The 18,114-nt window shown below is 36.3% G+C and overlaps 1 protein-coding gene across 1 annotated transcript in view; it reads right to left on the minus strand.

Annotated features, from left to right (window-relative positions):
- Positions 1-1,018: 1,018 nt before the first annotated feature.
- Positions 1,019-18,114, minus strand: part of LOC137640170 (transient receptor potential cation channel subfamily A member 1 homolog) — a 17,922-nt gene continuing 826 nt past the window's right edge. Inside the window, exons 2-13 of the mRNA XM_068372693.1 lie at positions 16,287-16,450; positions 15,685-15,810; positions 12,736-14,277; positions 11,988-12,108; positions 11,481-11,568; positions 10,751-10,975; positions 8,860-8,992; positions 7,784-7,933; positions 7,453-7,603; positions 6,835-6,936; positions 3,184-3,300; positions 1,019-2,392 (exon numbers count right to left, since the gene is read on the minus strand). Of these exons, the coding sequence (XP_068228794.1) occupies positions 1,649-2,392; positions 3,184-3,300; positions 6,835-6,936; positions 7,453-7,603; positions 7,784-7,933; positions 8,860-8,992; positions 10,751-10,975; positions 11,481-11,568; positions 11,988-12,108; positions 12,736-14,277; positions 15,685-15,810; positions 16,287-16,450 (3,663 nt within the window). The 3' untranslated portion in view covers positions 1,019-1,648. The remainder of the gene's footprint in view (positions 2,393-3,183; positions 3,301-6,834; positions 6,937-7,452; positions 7,604-7,783; positions 7,934-8,859; positions 8,993-10,750; positions 10,976-11,480; positions 11,569-11,987; positions 12,109-12,735; positions 14,278-15,684; positions 15,811-16,286; positions 16,451-18,114) is intronic.

Consider the following 18,114-nt stretch of genomic DNA (forward strand, 5'->3'; position numbering starts at 1 on the left):
CTTAACGAGCTCCAGAAACAAATACTTCACCAGGCCATCAGAGCAACACAATGGGTCTGGTCCCCATTCCATTGGCCCGCTTCAAAACTTAATTTAGTCTTTTCCATATTAATTTTTTTCCTTTGCTATTAAATTTTCACTTACGCCAGCGACTGTCCCATACAAGGCCTACAGGTCAATAAATTATTTTAAATGCCTCAGGAACTGTCTTGGCATTTATATTTCTATAAAATAATAGTCTACATCTGGGCACCTCTTTATCTGCATGTGTACCTACTTCAACATAAACATTAATATATAGTTTTGATAATAAAACAAAAGAAAATATAATCATTTGGTTTCTTAACTTTGCCAATGTGTGATTACTGCTTGTCAAATCAGCGTCTTTTTTAGTAAAAATTTTATATTTCTGCTTAAGAAGTAAAAGAAAAGATGGCGTACTATCGTGACACGTAATTACAAAATATAGATTCAGATAAATCAACAATTAAAAAAAAAAGAGAGATCAAACACAAATAAAAGCACTCCTGTCGTTAAATTGTGTTAAACGCTGAGAAAGAGAAAGGAAATCTTCCTCGCTTGACCTTATGTCAGCTTTTGTCAACAACTCTGAATCAAAGACAGCTAACTTGTCACTCTTGGGAGAAGACTTACAAGATCAGCCCTCCATCACGTAATGCAGATTTTACTCTTCAAATCTTCTGGATATCTTCTTTACTTGTGAGCAAGTCTGATATTCACTCAATTTATCTTATACCGTTTTGAAATTGTTAAAACACTTAGGTCAATTACTAATTAATGTAATGCAACATATAAATCCGTAATACATAAAAACATGGAAGAACTGCAAAAATCTTTAGACTACGAACGTCAATTGAAGATATACCCCACTAATGATGTACAGTGTTACATAGAAAAAAATATTCACGTAACAGCACGGTTAATTTACATAGATTTAAGAACTTTAAGTGCTGCGAAGACAATTTACCTAATATTGTGGTCATATAAACCAAGTAAATAATGAACTTACTATATCTTGAAGTTTATAAACACAAGTGTAGTACAAACTCATCCAACAAAAATCCATAACAAAAGGACATGAAATTTTACTCGTGGTAAATGAACAAATAAAAAAGGCGAGGGAATATAAATTCAGAATAAAATAAACATTTTCACAATAACATAGCAAAATAAGATCAAGTTTATAAAATGGAAACAATAAGAGTATGGCAAATTAGTCCTTAAAGAACACCAATAAAAGAGCATCGCAGATTCAAAACAAATGATCTTAATTCATATCACAAATTATTGTTAGGATACAAAATATTATTCATTGTAGCGAGAGAAATTTGGCCATTTTGTCTCATCACAAAGTAGGCTCAAATAAAAAAAAAAAAGAAATAAAAGAATAACATAGGATGAACAATTTACTTGTAATACCATGATAATTGTGTTTTGATTATAAGCCTTAAAAATGTTAACAAGCAAATATAGTTCCATTCTAAAATATGTACACATAAGTACATATTACGTTAACTTGAGACAGAAGAATAGAAATGCAAGGGTATCGTAGACTAGTCTCAATTTACCACACATTTAAAACTTTCAATGGAATCGCTGTATTGACCTCTCAATTAATGTGTCTTCATTAGTGCCTTGACGCTGATCTTTTCACAGGAATACATAATTTTTCTTCAGACTTCAATTCTTTAATCTGTGTTTTTATATCTTCCAGCAAACACTTAATAGAATCAGTTGAACACTTACAAGAGTTAGCTGATTCTTCTTCGTTAACTTGTTCTTTTGACAATTCATTGCAAGAGTAGACAGAACCAAAGTCATAAGGGAAGGCACTTTTCTGCACAAGCCAGTCCTCCACCCATGCTCGTGCATAGTGCCTGCGCAATTTTGGAAACATTGATTCCATTTCCAAAATCATTTCTACGTGACGAGACAGAGTTATGAGTTTCGTTTGCTTCTTTGCCTTGTCCAACTCCTCTTGCGAAAAATTGCTAATCAGATTGAGCATGATGACACCAATAATTCCCAGAAAACAAATGAGAAGCAAGTGACTGAGTAGTGGGTAATGCAATGGGCTCCCCTGGTTGCTGAAGTGATCATCATAACTTAGGTCTCCCATGATCATGGTCAGTATTTTCACAGTGGTTCGCGGATAGTTGCTGAAGACGAAGCGGTCCCTGAGGAGCATCTGGAAGGCGACGGAAAATGCGATGACCTGGAGTAGTAAGAACACGGCAAGTTTCAGCATTGTCGTCATGAAGTCACTCAGAATAATGAGGTAGCGTCCGAAGGATGGTATCCAACCGAGCAACATGACCACGTTAAACCACCCTAACATCACTGACAGGACGCCACAAATCCACTGCCAATCCTGAGAAGTTCAAGGTACATTAGAACTTAATGACCTTTTTATAACTTTCAAATGCAGTATGAAAAGCTCTGCTTCTAAGCTACTGTCGTTAAAAGTCTCTGTCACATCTCTGTTACTTATATTTTGGTAGGATGAGTGATCTTACTTCTCCATAAGATATAGTGGAATTGTTTTAATAAAGATTTTTTTTTTCTTGTGAGATGAGAAGGAATTCTCGTTAATGGCAGAATCCATCGTAAGATAGAAATTTGATATGCAAGATCAATGAAGATATAAAACGTTCACAATGCTATTTTAACACCAGAAACCTGTAAATGTGCCCAAATGAAACAAAATCGCTAACAATGGATAGACAGAATTCTTCGCTAAAATTCTGATCCTTGGTGCATAGATATTGTCAATTGAAAATTAAAACTAATAATTTTCTTAATTCAAGAATATATGACTTTTTAACTTTTCAAAGCTGTAAGTGACACAGAGTGAAGTCAATCTTGTGATCAAGCAACAATTTCATGGGCTGATTTATTATACGTTACAACCCCTAGATAAAAGGCTTGCTCGTCATGTTCAACTGGTGAATTGGACTTCTGCATTCAGGTCCAAAGCAATGACAGTCTGGATTAAGAAAAAATTCATACTTTTTTTTTACGAGCAATATATCTTTGCTCCACTAGACTTTAGAAGTCGGAGTGCTAGTAATAACTCTTGTAAATACTATTTTCATAGGAGTATTGGCATTGACCCTGAATAAAACAGCAATAGGGAAATGACAACGCACAACTCTAGCTTACCTCTCTTATACCAGTGATTTGGGTGCATTCTGTCCAGTTGACCAGTAGTACAGCAGAACAGACGTAGCTGATTAGGGTTGGAGCCAGTCGTTTCATCTGTCGGAAACCTACATATAGCTGATGAGAAAGAAAATATTTTTTCCTGTTGTTAAAATATGCTCTAGATTCTCAGGACTTACACTTAAGTTCATATATTTCGAACCTATCCTTAATTTTAAAAGTGCTAGAATATGTAATTCTTTAAAAACTAGTTAGTCATTTAGAAACAATCGAAGAATTGTCAGAAAAACCAGTCAGCATACAGACAACTATATTCTATAGAGATAGCTATATGCTCTGTTGTAAATGATCTGATGGAAATTTTGGATGAGAACAAATGTGTTATCTTGATATTGCGCGATCTTAGTGCTGCTTTTGAAACAGTTGCGCATGAACTGCTGCTAAACGATTTACCGTCTAGTGGTACTGAAGATCAAGTATTTGAGTATCTAGATTCCTTGGTTGACAAACATTACTTTGTACAAACTGGAAACTTTCACTTATCACATAAATCATTAAACAGAAGGGTATCCAAGGTAAGTGTTCTTAGCACAATCTTATTTTGTATCCATACTATAGGTCTGTCAAAAGTATTACGGAGATATGAAGTGAAGTTTAAACTACAGTACAGTATTTGCGGATGATACACAATTTTACTTCTCCATAAATGATATTGAAGATACTGCTGAAACTTTAAGCCACATTCTTACTAGTGTTACGGAATGCATGCCAGTTAAACAACCAAAACCAAATAAAACTAAAACTGAGTTCATGGTGGTAGCAAAGAAAAAACAACTTGAGAAACTTGGGTGACATCCAAATAAATATTAACAACTTATGATTAACTGTGCTATTACCAGAATTTACTGTAATGCCATCTTTCACAATCTACCCAAAGTGTAACTTAAAAAAATACAAAACATAATAAACAGAAGAGTAAGGATTATTCCAATACTAATTGAATTTCACTGGCTGCCTATTAAATCCAGATTAGTGTTTAAGATATTTGTAATGATTCATCAAGTTACCAGAACCAGACGTCCATAATGCCTAAGAGAATTGCTACACATCCTGCAGCCAACGAATCGTGTTGACAAGAGAATAGTTATAGATGGTTTCAAGTTATTGGACCCAAAATGTACCGGTATGTCTACTGTAGGTGTTAGAGCTTTCAAATAAGCTTCCCCAAAACTTTACAACAAACTCCTATTAGACATCCTAAAGACAAGATATTAAGGCTTTCAAGAAGAAATTGAACACTTTCTTGTTTTGTAAGTGCTTCGATAATGTGGATTTGACAATTAACGCGGAATACGCCTATGTGATACTCTAAATACCTAAGAATGTAAAAGACAAACAGATCTTGTAGGTGCTGTAGTGCCCAGGGTTTTCCTGTATGATAGGACCAGGAAGACAGCCCTTAAACGTAAAGAAAGTAGGAAATGGAGTTGAGAGACTAAGAAGTCCGCAGTTATTGGCCCAGGTGACAAATCTGATAAGAACTGTATATTGGTCTAAATATTGTAGAAATTACGCAGAGTATCACATATCAATCAAAAGTAGGTTAGATTTTATATATCTTTAAGACATCTTTAATATATAGCACTTTACCTAGGGCCATTGTTTAATGGCATCATATTTAAAACCTGTATTAATTATTTGATGAGAATATATCCTACGTCGATAAGCATGGCATCAAATGTGGAAATTTTGCCATGAAAGCATTAATCTCAATGTAATCAAAAGAGAAGACGTTCGCCACAAGAGACCTATCATTCGGAAAAATAATATTCAAATCTGATTATGACAAGAGAATGTTCAGCCTAATCATGTTTGCAAGAGTCAGAACAGAATAATAGATGCTACAGAACATTTCCCTTTCACACATACACTACATAACCTCAGAATTGCTGGTTTTACGAGACGAGAGGTTACGGTAATCAAATTCAGTTTGCTCAGGACCCAATGAGTTTGCTTAAAAGGGCCAATAGTTGGGACCATTTTTCTGGAGGCAGCCGTTAGGTCTCATATTGCCACGCACTCCACGAATATAGTAATACATAAGACGATACTGGTGAATTCTAGGGTGCACTGGACTTGATATGATATATGATATTACCTATCATCATCGAGGATAATGATATTGATTAGCTCCTTACTGAAAATTATAGGATACTATCTATCCAGACGTAGAAGAGAAGCTTGGCCGATTAGTGACAGAATTTGGAAGGATATGTGAGAGAAGGAAGTTGAGAGTTTATGTGGGTAAGAGTAAGGTTATGAGATGTACGAGAAGGGAAGGTGGTGCGAGGTCAAATGTCATGTTGAATAGAGAGTTACTTGGGGAGGTGGATCAGTTTAAGTACTTGGGGTCTGTTGTTGCAGCAAATGGTGGAGTGGAAGCAGATGCATGTCAGTGAGTGAATGAAGGATGCAAAGTGTTGGGGGCAGTGAGGGGAGTGGTAAAGAATAGAGGTTTGGGCATGTATGTAAAGAGAGTTCTGTATGAAAAAAGTGATTGTACCAACTGTGATGTATGGATCGGAGTTGTGGGGAATGAAAGTGTCAGAGAGACAGAAATTGAATGTGATTGAGATGAAGTGTCTAAGGAGTACGGCTGGTGTATCTCGAGTAGTTAGGGTTAGGAACGAAGTAGTGAGGGTGAGAACGGGTGTAAGAAATGAGTTAGCAACTAGAGTGGATATGAATGTATTGAGGTGGTTTGGCCATGTTGAGAGAATGGAAAATGGCTGTATGCTAAAGAAGGTGATGAATGCAAGAGTTAATGGGAGAAGTACAAGAGGAAGGCCAAGGTTTGGGTGGATGAATGGAGTGAAGAAAGCTCTGGGTGATAGGAGGATAGATGTGAGAGGCAAGAGAGCGTGCTAGGAATAGGAATGAATGGCAAACGATTGTGACGCAGTTCCGGTAGGCCCTGCTGCTTCCTCCGGTCGCCTTGGATGACCGCGGAGGTAGCAGTAGTAGGGGATTCAACGTTATGAAGCTTCATCTGTGGTGGATAACGGGGGAGGGTGGGCTGTGGTATCCTAGCGGTACCAGCCGAACTCGGTCGACTTTCTTGTCAGCTGGGAGGAATGTAGAGAGGAAAGGTCCCATTTTTTTTCATTTGTTTGATGTTGGCTACCCCCAAAAATTGGGGGAAGTGCCTTGGTATATGTGTGTATGTATGTATCTATCCATTTAACTTTCTGTCTTTGTGGCTGACGTATGTCAGTGATACAACAATCAGTTTGTATTCTATCAATCTACCTAACTATATATCTTTTTGGCTAGCGCATCTCAATTATACAATACTCATTACACTTTTATAAAGCCACAGTTAGCCACTATTCGACCCAATTGCGCTAGGACTAACGGTAACAGAGTTATTAAAAGATCATGGGACCAGCAACCTCATCCTAAAGGACTTATTGAGAACCGGAAGGTTACCCCCTTCGACATCACAATTCAATAAAATGTGAATAAGTTTGCACCTGCATTTCTGGATGATAAGATAAAAAAAATTCAAGATAAGAGTAATGAAAACAACACCATCCTGCCAAATGTATTAGTTTTCCAACTCTTTCCAGAATTTTCTGTCGCGAAACTTACTTGATGAATCCTGAAAACTTCGATGATAATGTTGATGACGAGTATCATCAAGGCCAGGATTCGGACACTACTTTGATGCAGTTCCGCCTCAGCGATGAAGTCCTGAAAACAAAAAGGACTATTATTGATGAAATAAGGTTCAGAGAATTTTAAATATTTATGTCAATCATCTATTTCCATTACTTTTCCAGATAGTGAAAAAAGATAAGATTAAATAAAGACGCTGTAATATTCGACCTCTTTACTGCTGAATCAAATACAAACCCCCTTTGAAGGAAACTTCTGTAACATACTGAACTCGTACTCAAAGCTTTGAAAGTCCAGCCCCTACCCAATTTCGACACATGCACATGAATGCATATACACGAATACACACAGGTCAAGTCATTCCCATATACCTCATGCACTCATATACTTCCGAAAATACCTGCACCCCGTCCCGCCAATGCATCCGCGACCTCACCTTTTGAATTACACTTACAACATTCCCATAAACCAGTCTGAGAGAGAGAGAGAGAGAGAGAGAGAGAGAGAGAGAGAGAGAGAGAGAGAGAGAGAGAGAGAGAGAGAGAGAGAGAGAGAGAGATGAAAACTCACTTCTGTGATTGAAAGACATACCGGTTTTGAACTAATGCAGTTTCCGCTGTTACTCCTTAGGTCATGAATAATGTTTTGAGTATTGGCATGCTCTCGACCGCTGTTTGTGCATTGACGTTCGCAAAAATTCTCCCTGGTGAGATTATGCATTCGATGGACATACACCCAGTCACTGAAAAGAAAGAAAATAATGAGAGAGAGAGAGAGAGAGAGAGAGAGAGAGAGAGAGAGAGAGAGAGAGAGAGAGAGAGAGAGAGAGAGAGATGGTCGTTAATCTCATCAAAATATGGTAGCGGTTTGAATACTGTTCTTCAACGAAATAAAGAAAATAAGTCAAAAGTGCGGATCTTACTAAGCCAATGTCACATAGGAGGAGAGAATTCCAACGAATAGCGCCGAGAAGAGGAAAAGCCCGTAAAACGTCCTCTTAACATAAAAGTCCCATTTGTATTTCAAAAGTTTTTGACAAACTTCGTGTCCAAGTAGACCCAACCTCTTGTTCCTGAGTAAAGAGAAAAAAATACAATGGAGATTGTTAATCCTCAATATTGTTCCATAAACGTTAAAGGCATTATTTAGCAGGATTAAGGTTTATGTTGCATTTTCATATATATAGACTCTTCATGGTATTCTTGTTGCAATTTTTTTTTTTACTAATTTTGAGTCCATTTAGAAAACTACTGTAAAACTTTTGATTTTGCTTAAAAAAAAAAACACTTTCAATATCTTTGGTTTTCGAGTTGCATGTAACAATTACATGAAAAAGATGAGAATATTATTCAACTATTCTTTTCGTTTGGTAGAAGGGAAGAAATTGGGGATCTTGTCTCAAACCTGATAAAAATGATCAAGATCATAAATGAAGCCTCTTCTTTTGCTTCCTGAAAGACAAATTATATCTAATTTTCCTCAGCTAAGTTGTAAAGTCTATCAAAAATGTATAATGTAATCCAACAGTAATTAAAAGTGGAAGTTCTTTTCCATGCTCACAAATATGTCTAAAGCTTAAAAGATTTTAAAGGCCGCTCATGAATGACATAAACAAGGGACAGTGACAGTCCCCTGGAGACTGATCACATATACATATGATCAGAGATCAAGCGCCCTCTCCACCCATGCTACGATCAGGGAAGGCTAGACAATGGATGCTGATGATTCAGCAGATAGACCTATAGGCTCCCCAAAACCCTCCATCCTTAGCTCACAAAGATGGTGAGGTTGCAAGCACAACAAGAAACTAACATGTGTGAGCGTGACTTGAATCCCAGTCCGGCAATCGCCAGGCAGGGACGTTTCCAATAGGCAACCACAACCCTTTAGCATTAATCTCAAATCATATCCTTTCCCTCTACAATCTGTTATTTTCACCGGATCTCAGTCATAAAAGAGCCATAGGAAAAATCACCATACGATCAAGTGATCACATACTCGACCATGCAAATCAGCGGGTGTCCCGGTCCACTAGTCTCGATCTCTGGTCTCTCGCGAGCCCAAGGTTTGAGGGTTCCGTCTCTGAAGAAAGGCGAACAGTTGGGAATTTCGTCGATGACGGGTGAATTATCTGAGAAAATTATGATTACAAATAAATCTATAATTCTGAATCACTCATGATATAACTTTCCTCAAATGCATGGAACAAAATTAAATGTAGAGTATACCTCTATATATTTTATTTGGTGTAAAACTCTCATATGAGTGAAATAAGAAAGGAAATTCCTGGAATTTCGTCGATGATAAGTGGATCTTTAGGGGAATTCGGATGAATTTAATGGCAATAATATTTAAAATTGATTATATAATATTAAAACATTATATTAACCAAAGATTTATTGAAAAAAACCTCTATGCTTGTAATATTTTCAGTTAATATATTTTGAAGACAAAAAAATATGAAAAAGAAACTAACAGGTCTCTCTCTCTCTCTCTCTCTCTCTCTCTCTCTCTCTCTCCTCTCTCTCTCTCTCTCTCTCTCTCTCTCTCTCCCTTGAATATTCAGAAAATTATAACTCGAAATTAGTCTATAAACAATCCTATATCACTTACGAAATTAACTGTAAAGCATACCTTTATATTCTTTAATGGTTGAAAAGCTGTAAAAAACTAAAACTAAAAAGCGAAAATTCCAGGAATATATCCTGATGGGCATACAGATTAATTGTTTTGGTAAATTTGGGTGAACTTTATTTACACGAAACACACATCGGAAGAAGGAAAATGTTGCATAGAAATTTTGGTACAAAGATAGAGAAATTGTTATAAAAATTGCTGCTGAGAGAGAGAGAGAGAGAGAGAGAGAGAGAGAGAGAGAGAGAGAGAGAGAGAGAGAGAGAGAGAGAGAGAGAGAGAGAATACATCTACGTTGTTATAAAAATTGCTGCTGAGAGAGAGAGAGAGAGAGAGAGAGAGAGAGAGAGAGAGAGAGGAGAGAGAGAGAGAGAGAGATACATCTACGTTGTTATAAAAATTGCTGCTGAGAGAGAGAGAGAGAGAGAGAGAGAGAGAGAGAGAGAGAGAGGAGAGAGAGAGAGAGAGAGAGAGAGAATACATCTACGTTGTTATAAAAATCGTTGCTGAGAGAGAGAGAGAGAGAGAGAGAGAGAGAGAGAGAGAGAGAGAGAGAGAGAGAGAGAGAGAGAGAGAGAGAGAGAGAGAGAGAGAGAGGGGGGGGGGGGGAAATAATTTTGAGTGCATCATTTTGGCAGTAATTTGAATATAATCAATATAGGGGAAATTCGTGGTATTCCATCTACCACTCAAATTCTTCCGGCAGATTTAGCCACAAGTGGCGTGATCATCAATTCGATAGTAATACAGACTTCATTTAGTTGTTGACATAAACGAAAAGATATAGAATGATTGGTTTGATACATTAAAGAAATATATTAGGATCAAAACTGTTGCTTTCCAACCTTTAATCATTTTGTTTTTAGTAGCAAATATCATGATGGAAAAAGGCGATAAATCAGCTCGTTAAACCTATATTCTAAATTTGTATTTACACCTTGGTTAATCTAAACTCTAGAGAAAGAAAAACTTGGTCAATCGAAGCAGGATTATTGTAATAACCAATGAAAGGGTGAACAGATAATAAAAAGTTTTTCAGAAATGGTAGTATCTTATAATTTAAAGAGAGCAGTAAGTGAGAGATGACCGGGAGTGAGGCTTAGCTTGGGTTGCTTGTAAACAATGCTTTCCTTGCTCAGTCTTACTTTTACCTCCTTACCATAACTATGCAGGAACATTGGGATTTTGTCATAAGCTCAAGTAAAACACGTACAAGGCAAGATGTGTGGCTATTGAACTACTTTAAATGACATACCTTCGCTACTTATCTGCTGTTTCCTCATGTCTGCAGTAAGTGAAAGGAACTTCGGAGGAGTGTCGACAGCCTGATAAAATCTTTCGTACATCTTAACACCGATTCGGAAAATGTGTCCACCGCTTTTTGTTTCAGAGATCAACTTCAGCAGATAGAAAAAACTAATTTTTAGTTTAATCATAATATTTCGCCTGGAAAATCCCGAGTCTGTCCTGTCTTTTTCCTCTGCACAAAAGTAAGAAAAAGTATATCAGAAAAGGTTAGATTTTTAAAGTCTTGGTTTAGAGTACAGAGTCAGCAATTATACAATCTAATGGATTTTGTTATTCCTCAGGTTACAATGTACGCCTACACTTGGTACGCCATTGAAACTATTGTTGCCAGGAAGCTTATTTATCAAAATGATTTGTTCACGTTCTTGGAATTATTACAATAAGATGGTTTGATGAAACGTAATAGGAACGCACTTTGGAAATTATGGATATTTATGGTAAAAAGATGACAGAAATCAAGAAATAAGGAAATAAATAAACTACAAGATAAATGAATAACTAGAATGAAATATCTTAAAAACAGTAACATTAAAATAGATCTTCCATATACAAACTATAAGAACTTAAAAAAACAAGAGTAAGAGAAATAAGATGAATGGCGAAGGTAAATGAAAATTGAAAATCATTGTCATTAAGCATAGACAATCTGGAAAAAAATATGCTAGAAGTTCACATACCTGAACATGAATAAATGTTCTCCAGAATAGTAAATCTGTATATCTTTTTGCCATTTTGACCAGCTTCTATGCAGCCATCAAGAACAACCTGGAAGTATAATCGTCATTAGAGTACCTATAGAAAAACAAGATCAGCGCCAAACTCAAAACAGGGCGCCATTTTGTATCCAGCGGCCAGCAGGCAAGCCCTTCATATTGGTTGTTGATCCTGATGCTCTCTCTCTCTCTCTCTCTCCTCTCTCTCTCTCTCTCTCTCTCTCTCTCTCTCTCTCTCTCTCTCTCTCTCTTCCATTTCATAATGTAGACTAATATTTAAAGAAAACATATAATGTAGAAACTTGACTTTTCCTTAAATTTATGAAAATAAATCGTAAAAACAAAAACAAAAATAAAAAATCTTTGTCAAAAGAGGACAATACTGACAAAAAAAAAATGATAGTGTAATCATCATAATTCTTTATTTCAAAAGTATGATAGAATAGTTTTGGAATATTCCTGAATATTTACCTTTGCAGCTTTTGGAAAATATTGGATGAGTTGACAGAAATTCGATCTGACACCCTTTTCATTCTCCGATGAAAAAACATCCGACCAGTTCATACACTTGACGAGGGCTTCTATTGCCTGGCTGTCAATAAAAATACATATACCTATTATTGTTAATTATTCATTTATCTATTATTGAAGATACCCATAGGTATATAACACTCAAGTTAATCTGCATTACTTACCGTAGTCAAGAGCAAAAGCAGAATCAATTAATCTATGCTAAAGTGCAGCAGCATACATAGAAAGAAAAATGTACACATTAAAAAACCCATACAGTATAGTATCGTTGGAAATAGGATGAGAGAAATAACGAGTGTTATATATCATTGCAGGTATAACATGATGCCCCGAAAGTGGGAGACTACTCTTTCTAGTCTCCGCATTGAACCTTCAACTTGTTCAGCTGCTATTCTTCTATATGCATTAAACATCTGTTCTTCATTGAACTTTCCTTATAAAATGGAAATGCTCTCCAATTACACGGCTAAGATCTTAAACGACGGTACTTAAAAGTTCTGACTTACACTAAAAAACGCAATGAGTATTTTGTATTTATTTCTGTTAATTAAATTTCTATAATACTAAGCTATTGGTTTCTTAGCATATAAAAACAAATGATGCATCTCAATATTTCAGAAGAATAGTCTATTGCAGATGACAAACATTTATTCATAAATATACATTGACTATAATGGCGATAACTTACCTCCTCTGTTGTTTTATACTCCTGGTGAGCAGGTCATTGAGTGTGGGTTTGAGACTCGGCACATCCTCTTTTCTATATTTACCTTTCGACCTTGATTTCTCTGAGGACATTTTTCTTCCCATATATTCTAAAGCCATACGAAGCAAGAAGCAGAATGCATCGTCCTTCCCGTTTTCAAAGGCTACATTATGGGGCATTTGTCCATCTGTGTTTCTCCTCGCTAGGTATTTTTCTGTATATATGTTCTGGACCAGCAACTTGCAACAATCAGAACAACCCTTTTGAGCAGCAAGGTGCAACGGCGTATCGGCAGAGCAAGACTCAAAGTACCTTTCGATCTTCTTTAGCAGCAATTCACAGCAATCTGCAGAACCGACTTTAGCAGCATAGTGCAAAGGTGTCATTTTTGTCTTATCAGCTATGTTGTTGAGTTTAGCTTCCTTCTTTAGCAAGATTTTGCAGCATGCAAGAGATCCTGCAGCTGCAGCCAGATGAAGAGCCGTCTTTTCTTCGTCGGTTTTTGCTAGGACGTCTGCTCCTTTGCATAGAAGCCAAGCACAGCATTTAGCTAGTCCCCTTTCAGCTGCTACATGCAGAGGAGTTTTATTTTTATTATTTTTCAGATTAACATTAGCCCGTTTCTTGATGAGCAGCTTGAAACATTCTTCTGAATCTTTCATTAACGCATAATGAAGCGGAGTCATACCTTGTTTATCTTTTATGTTTACATCAATTAAATTTTTATTATCAAGGTCTATGGTACAAGGTACAGAATTAATACTCTCTCTATCACTGTCAGGTAAAACTAAATTCCACGTCTCTTCCTCTGAGAAGCCCAGAAGGACAGCAACACAAGATCTGAAATTATTCTTTGCTGCCCAATGGATTGGAGTCATGCCCTGAGCATTTGTTATGTTGTGGTCAGCTCCAGCCTCTATCAGGTCACGACACTTCTCAGCAGAACCACATTTTGCGGCATAATGTAATGCTGTATCTCCGTTTGATGTTGTTGCTGTTAAATCTGGCTGATGCTTCAGAAGTGTCCTCAAGACAAAAACAGAAGCTGCAGTATTCTTATTCGCAGCTATAATTACAGGTGTCTGGTGAAAATTGTTTACCTCGTTTACAGATGCTTTGCTGTTTTCAAGCAAAACCTCACAGGTCTTGGTGTAGCTGTTTTTTACAGCTAGCATCAATGGAGTTTCCTTGTGCTTGTTTCGGACTGAGCAGTTTGCCCCAGCTTTCTTAAGAATCTCACAACAGTCACGGTGACCGTTTTCTGCAGCTAGATGTAGAGGTGACAATTTTGAATTATCAAGCATATCAATGTTCTTTGGCTTGGCGTCTAGAAGTTCTTGAAGAACGCGCGGATTCCCAACTCGAGCTGCTACGTGAAGCAGCGTCTGTCCTTTAACTTCCAAGTTGACATCGGCACCGAATTTCAGGAGCTTTTCCACCATTCTTCCTTGAACATAGTGATGTACCACTGCATGATACAAAGCTGACTGGCCGCCTTTATCACATGCATCAACATTTACTCCTCTGAAAAGATATAAAAGACAGATGTAATATAAAAAGTCATGATGCTTGTGTAGCATTGTTCCTTATCCTACTCGTCGACTTCATATCTTCCGTTTGAAAAAATGTAAAGTATAAAGGTTAATAGGCCCCTCATGAATAGCAAAGGCAAGGGATGGTGACAATGACCTAGAGACTGACCATATACATGATCAGTGCCCTAGACCCTTCTCTATCTAAGCTAAGACCAAGGAGGTTCAGGCAATGGCTGCCGATGACACAGCAGGTAGACCTATAGGTTTCATCAAACCCCTCCCCCTTTGCTCACAAGGAATGTTGAGGTCGCAGACACAGCAAGAAACTATCGACACTGAACGGGTCTCGAAACTCCAGTCCTACAGAATGTCAGACAGGGATTTTTCTAATAGGCCACCACAAGGACGTCGTAAGTTTTTATATTGCGTGTAAGCCATCATCACCATCATCATTGACATCATCGTGTTTCTAGTAACTTCATTTGTGGCGATCCTCATAGCAATTGTTATTTAATCTAAGGTGAGCTTATTTAGCTTTCTTGAACATAACTGTAGGCTATATGTACAAATTTACAACAGTTTTTTAACTAATATTTAGCGTATGTTATTTCTATATTATATTTCCATATGTTCACATAACTATATTTCTTGAAAGCTGATTCAATTAATTTCACTAGAAAATGTTTTCTTCTGCATCACTTTCTAATTGATCACCGTAGGATTGATTTTGTAGATGCTCCTTAGTAAAGACCCATGCCCATCTTCATCAGACTATTGACAAAACTCTTGTAATTTAAGTGACTGTTCACGACCATTTTAATTACGCTTACTTTTCTAGCCACAGTTAAACTTATGATAAGAAATAACTTTGATTGCATGTGGTCATTATAAAAGCATAACTTTAACCACACAAATAAAATGTTCCATAATAGTTTTGCATAAAGACTAAATAATTGAATGGGGTACCCATGTTTTAAAATTACCTAAGTTGGTGGCCTTCAGAAAAATCAAAATACATAATTTGAAGTGTCCTCAGTTGTATCCTAGGCTGTGCCTTTAAGTAAAACTTGAGATTAAAAAATATCACAACGAATGCAGCTGTTTCTAGTTCACTGCAGGGCAAAGGCCTCAGACATGTCAATTCATTTTTGGGGTTTGACCAGTTTTTATCACCACGTTGGCCAGTGAGGATTAGTGATGGGAGATTTTCGCCTAGATCGCCCACAGCAATCTAACATAGTATGGGTGGCCCTGATTAGCACAGCTGGCTGATCATGACGATACATAAACCTTTTCATCACGTTAATGTACCCCCAATCAGAGAGGGTTGTGGCATATACTCACTCCTAAACACAAGCATGTCTAATTGGAAAACAATAACTGGAACAACACTAACTTCTTCAGCAGAATTTCAAAACACTCCAATGACTGTTGCGTGATGGTGTACAGGAGTGGAGTGAAACCTTCTACGGCATCACGCAACTCCGGGTCGGCCCCATGGCTTAACAGCGCAGACAAAATCCTGAAACAGAAAGTGTAACATTAATAAAAGATATTGCTTTCCATTCTTCGATTCATGAGCGATACTTTACACTTCAATGATATGCCAAAAGACAAGCCCCCTTTTTAGAATACATGCAACTCTTCAACAAACAATAGTATTCTGGTTTAGGTCAAATTTTTAAGGAGAGAGCAAGAGAACTACGGAGTTAATATCCTAACCTTGATTACTCGGACCACCCAATAGATCTTTGTAATTATGCATATGAAATCCTGGATTGCTATAAGAACTAATTATAATAAATAGATTTGGAGTGGTAACGTATGTTATTAATCGGAATTTGTTTGCTTGTTTATATATTTTTGTGGACATAATATTTTTGCTGAAGAAAATCTGTCTCGAGAAAAATTATTGTATACAATCTATATAGTAAATGATGTATCTTTACCTTTGTAAATTTTCGTAATATTAAGTCACTAAAGTAATAATAATAATACCCAGCCTGATTGTTAATGGCAGCTAAGTGAAGAGGTGTCAGGCCATCCTCAGAAACAGTGTTAATGATGTCGGGAGAATCTTCTAGGAGGTTCTCTACTTCCTGGATAATCCTTTCGTTCTCTGGTCTGCTTTTCGAGCGGCATAATTTTCGAAGTATCCTGTCCTGTGGGTTGTAAGTAAATGAAATAATTTTCGTTCAAAGATCTTACCAACACCAAACAGATTAAAATGATATATAACGAAAAGGGATTCTGCAGATTTGTGTACGATTGTTACTATTATTATTAAAAACTAAACATCTAGTCAATAAACGTGTATAAGTTTTCACAAAATAGAATGACTGTAAGTTGGAAAAAAATAGTAAACTATAAGAAGAAGTTGAATTGATTTTTTCTTCACTTCCTGCAAATACTCTGTTTTAATGTTGTTAAGGTTTTAAATATTTCATTTTAATTTTTCATTACTTCTTGTATTGTTTATTTATTTCCTTATTTCCTTTCCTCACTGGGCTATTTTTCTATGTTGGAGCCCTTGGGCTTATAGCGCCTTACTTTTCCAAGTAGGGTTGTGGCTTGGCAGGTAATAATAATAACAATAATAATAATGATAATAATAATATAGTTCATCGCCTTTATCTCATTCTCCTTTCAGACATGTCTGTATCCGTTCTTCCTTTCTGTTCTTTTTCCAATGATACTTAACGGCCCATATGGTGCAACCCCTCAAAGTCAAATCCTCATATTCTGAAATACATTCGTTTTTTAGATCTGACCAACCTTCGGACAAACGCTAAGTCTCAGCTCCGTCCTTTCCAACCCAAAAATCTACGAGAAACTGAAATATAATAAGCCAATCTGGGGTGGCATCTGGAGGGGCCGAAGCCTTTAATTGGAGTGCCTCGTTTATTTATTTCCTGATTTCCTTTCCTCACTGGGCTATTTTTCCCTGTTGGAGCCCTTAGCCTTATAGCATAATGTTTTTTCCAACTAGGGTTTTAGCTTAGCTAATAATAATAATAATAATAATAATAATAATAATAATAATAATAATAATAATAATAATAATAATAATAATAATAATAATACTCCGCCACTGCTTGCGACGCCATCAAATAAAAAAACTCATACAATTTATTAAAATAATCTAAATGGCATAACGTTTACACGAAGATTATACTGTACAAAATTCCTAAGATATCGTAACCGGATGTCAAAAGAACGCATTTGATAGCTTTGGCAAGTGATGTAGGCTAGCTAGCAAGATAGTATCTTACACAAGAACAATTTATTTCACGATAAGACTGTCCGGGAATTTCCAAAATAGTATCAAATATTCTGGATAAAACCGATTATGGGCCTGGCAACACGTTTATTATGAAATGCTAATCTCTTTGGATTTTTTTCTTTTTAAAAATACATATACTTTATCTTGAAAAGCATGAAATATACATAAAAAAAGTTCTTGAGAATGCAGGAATTGATAATACTGTTGCAGATATGATTTTGCATTTGTTCATTAAATGTTGGACTGTCAAAATATTTTTGACAGTCAAGCCAAAAATTTTATGTACAATCTCTTAATTTGACTCACCAAATCACTTTTCACAAAAATATGAGTCAAAATTGTTGAAGTATTATAACTTATAAATTTTTATCAGCAACATTAAAGTCTCTGAACACCATGTTAAATTCAGTAAAAGAGCTATTTCAAATTAGCTGCAATATATCTAAAATATTTGAGTAATTATTATTATTATTATTAAATGCTAAGCTACAACCCTAGTTGGAAAAGCAGGATGCTATAAGCCCAGGGAAAATAGCCCAGTGA

The sequence above is a fragment of the Palaemon carinicauda genome, chromosome 4 (assembly GCF_036898095.1).
Source record: "Palaemon carinicauda isolate YSFRI2023 chromosome 4, ASM3689809v2, whole genome shotgun sequence".
In the NCBI taxonomy this organism is placed as follows: Eukaryota; Metazoa; Arthropoda; class Malacostraca; order Decapoda; family Palaemonidae; genus Palaemon; species Palaemon carinicauda.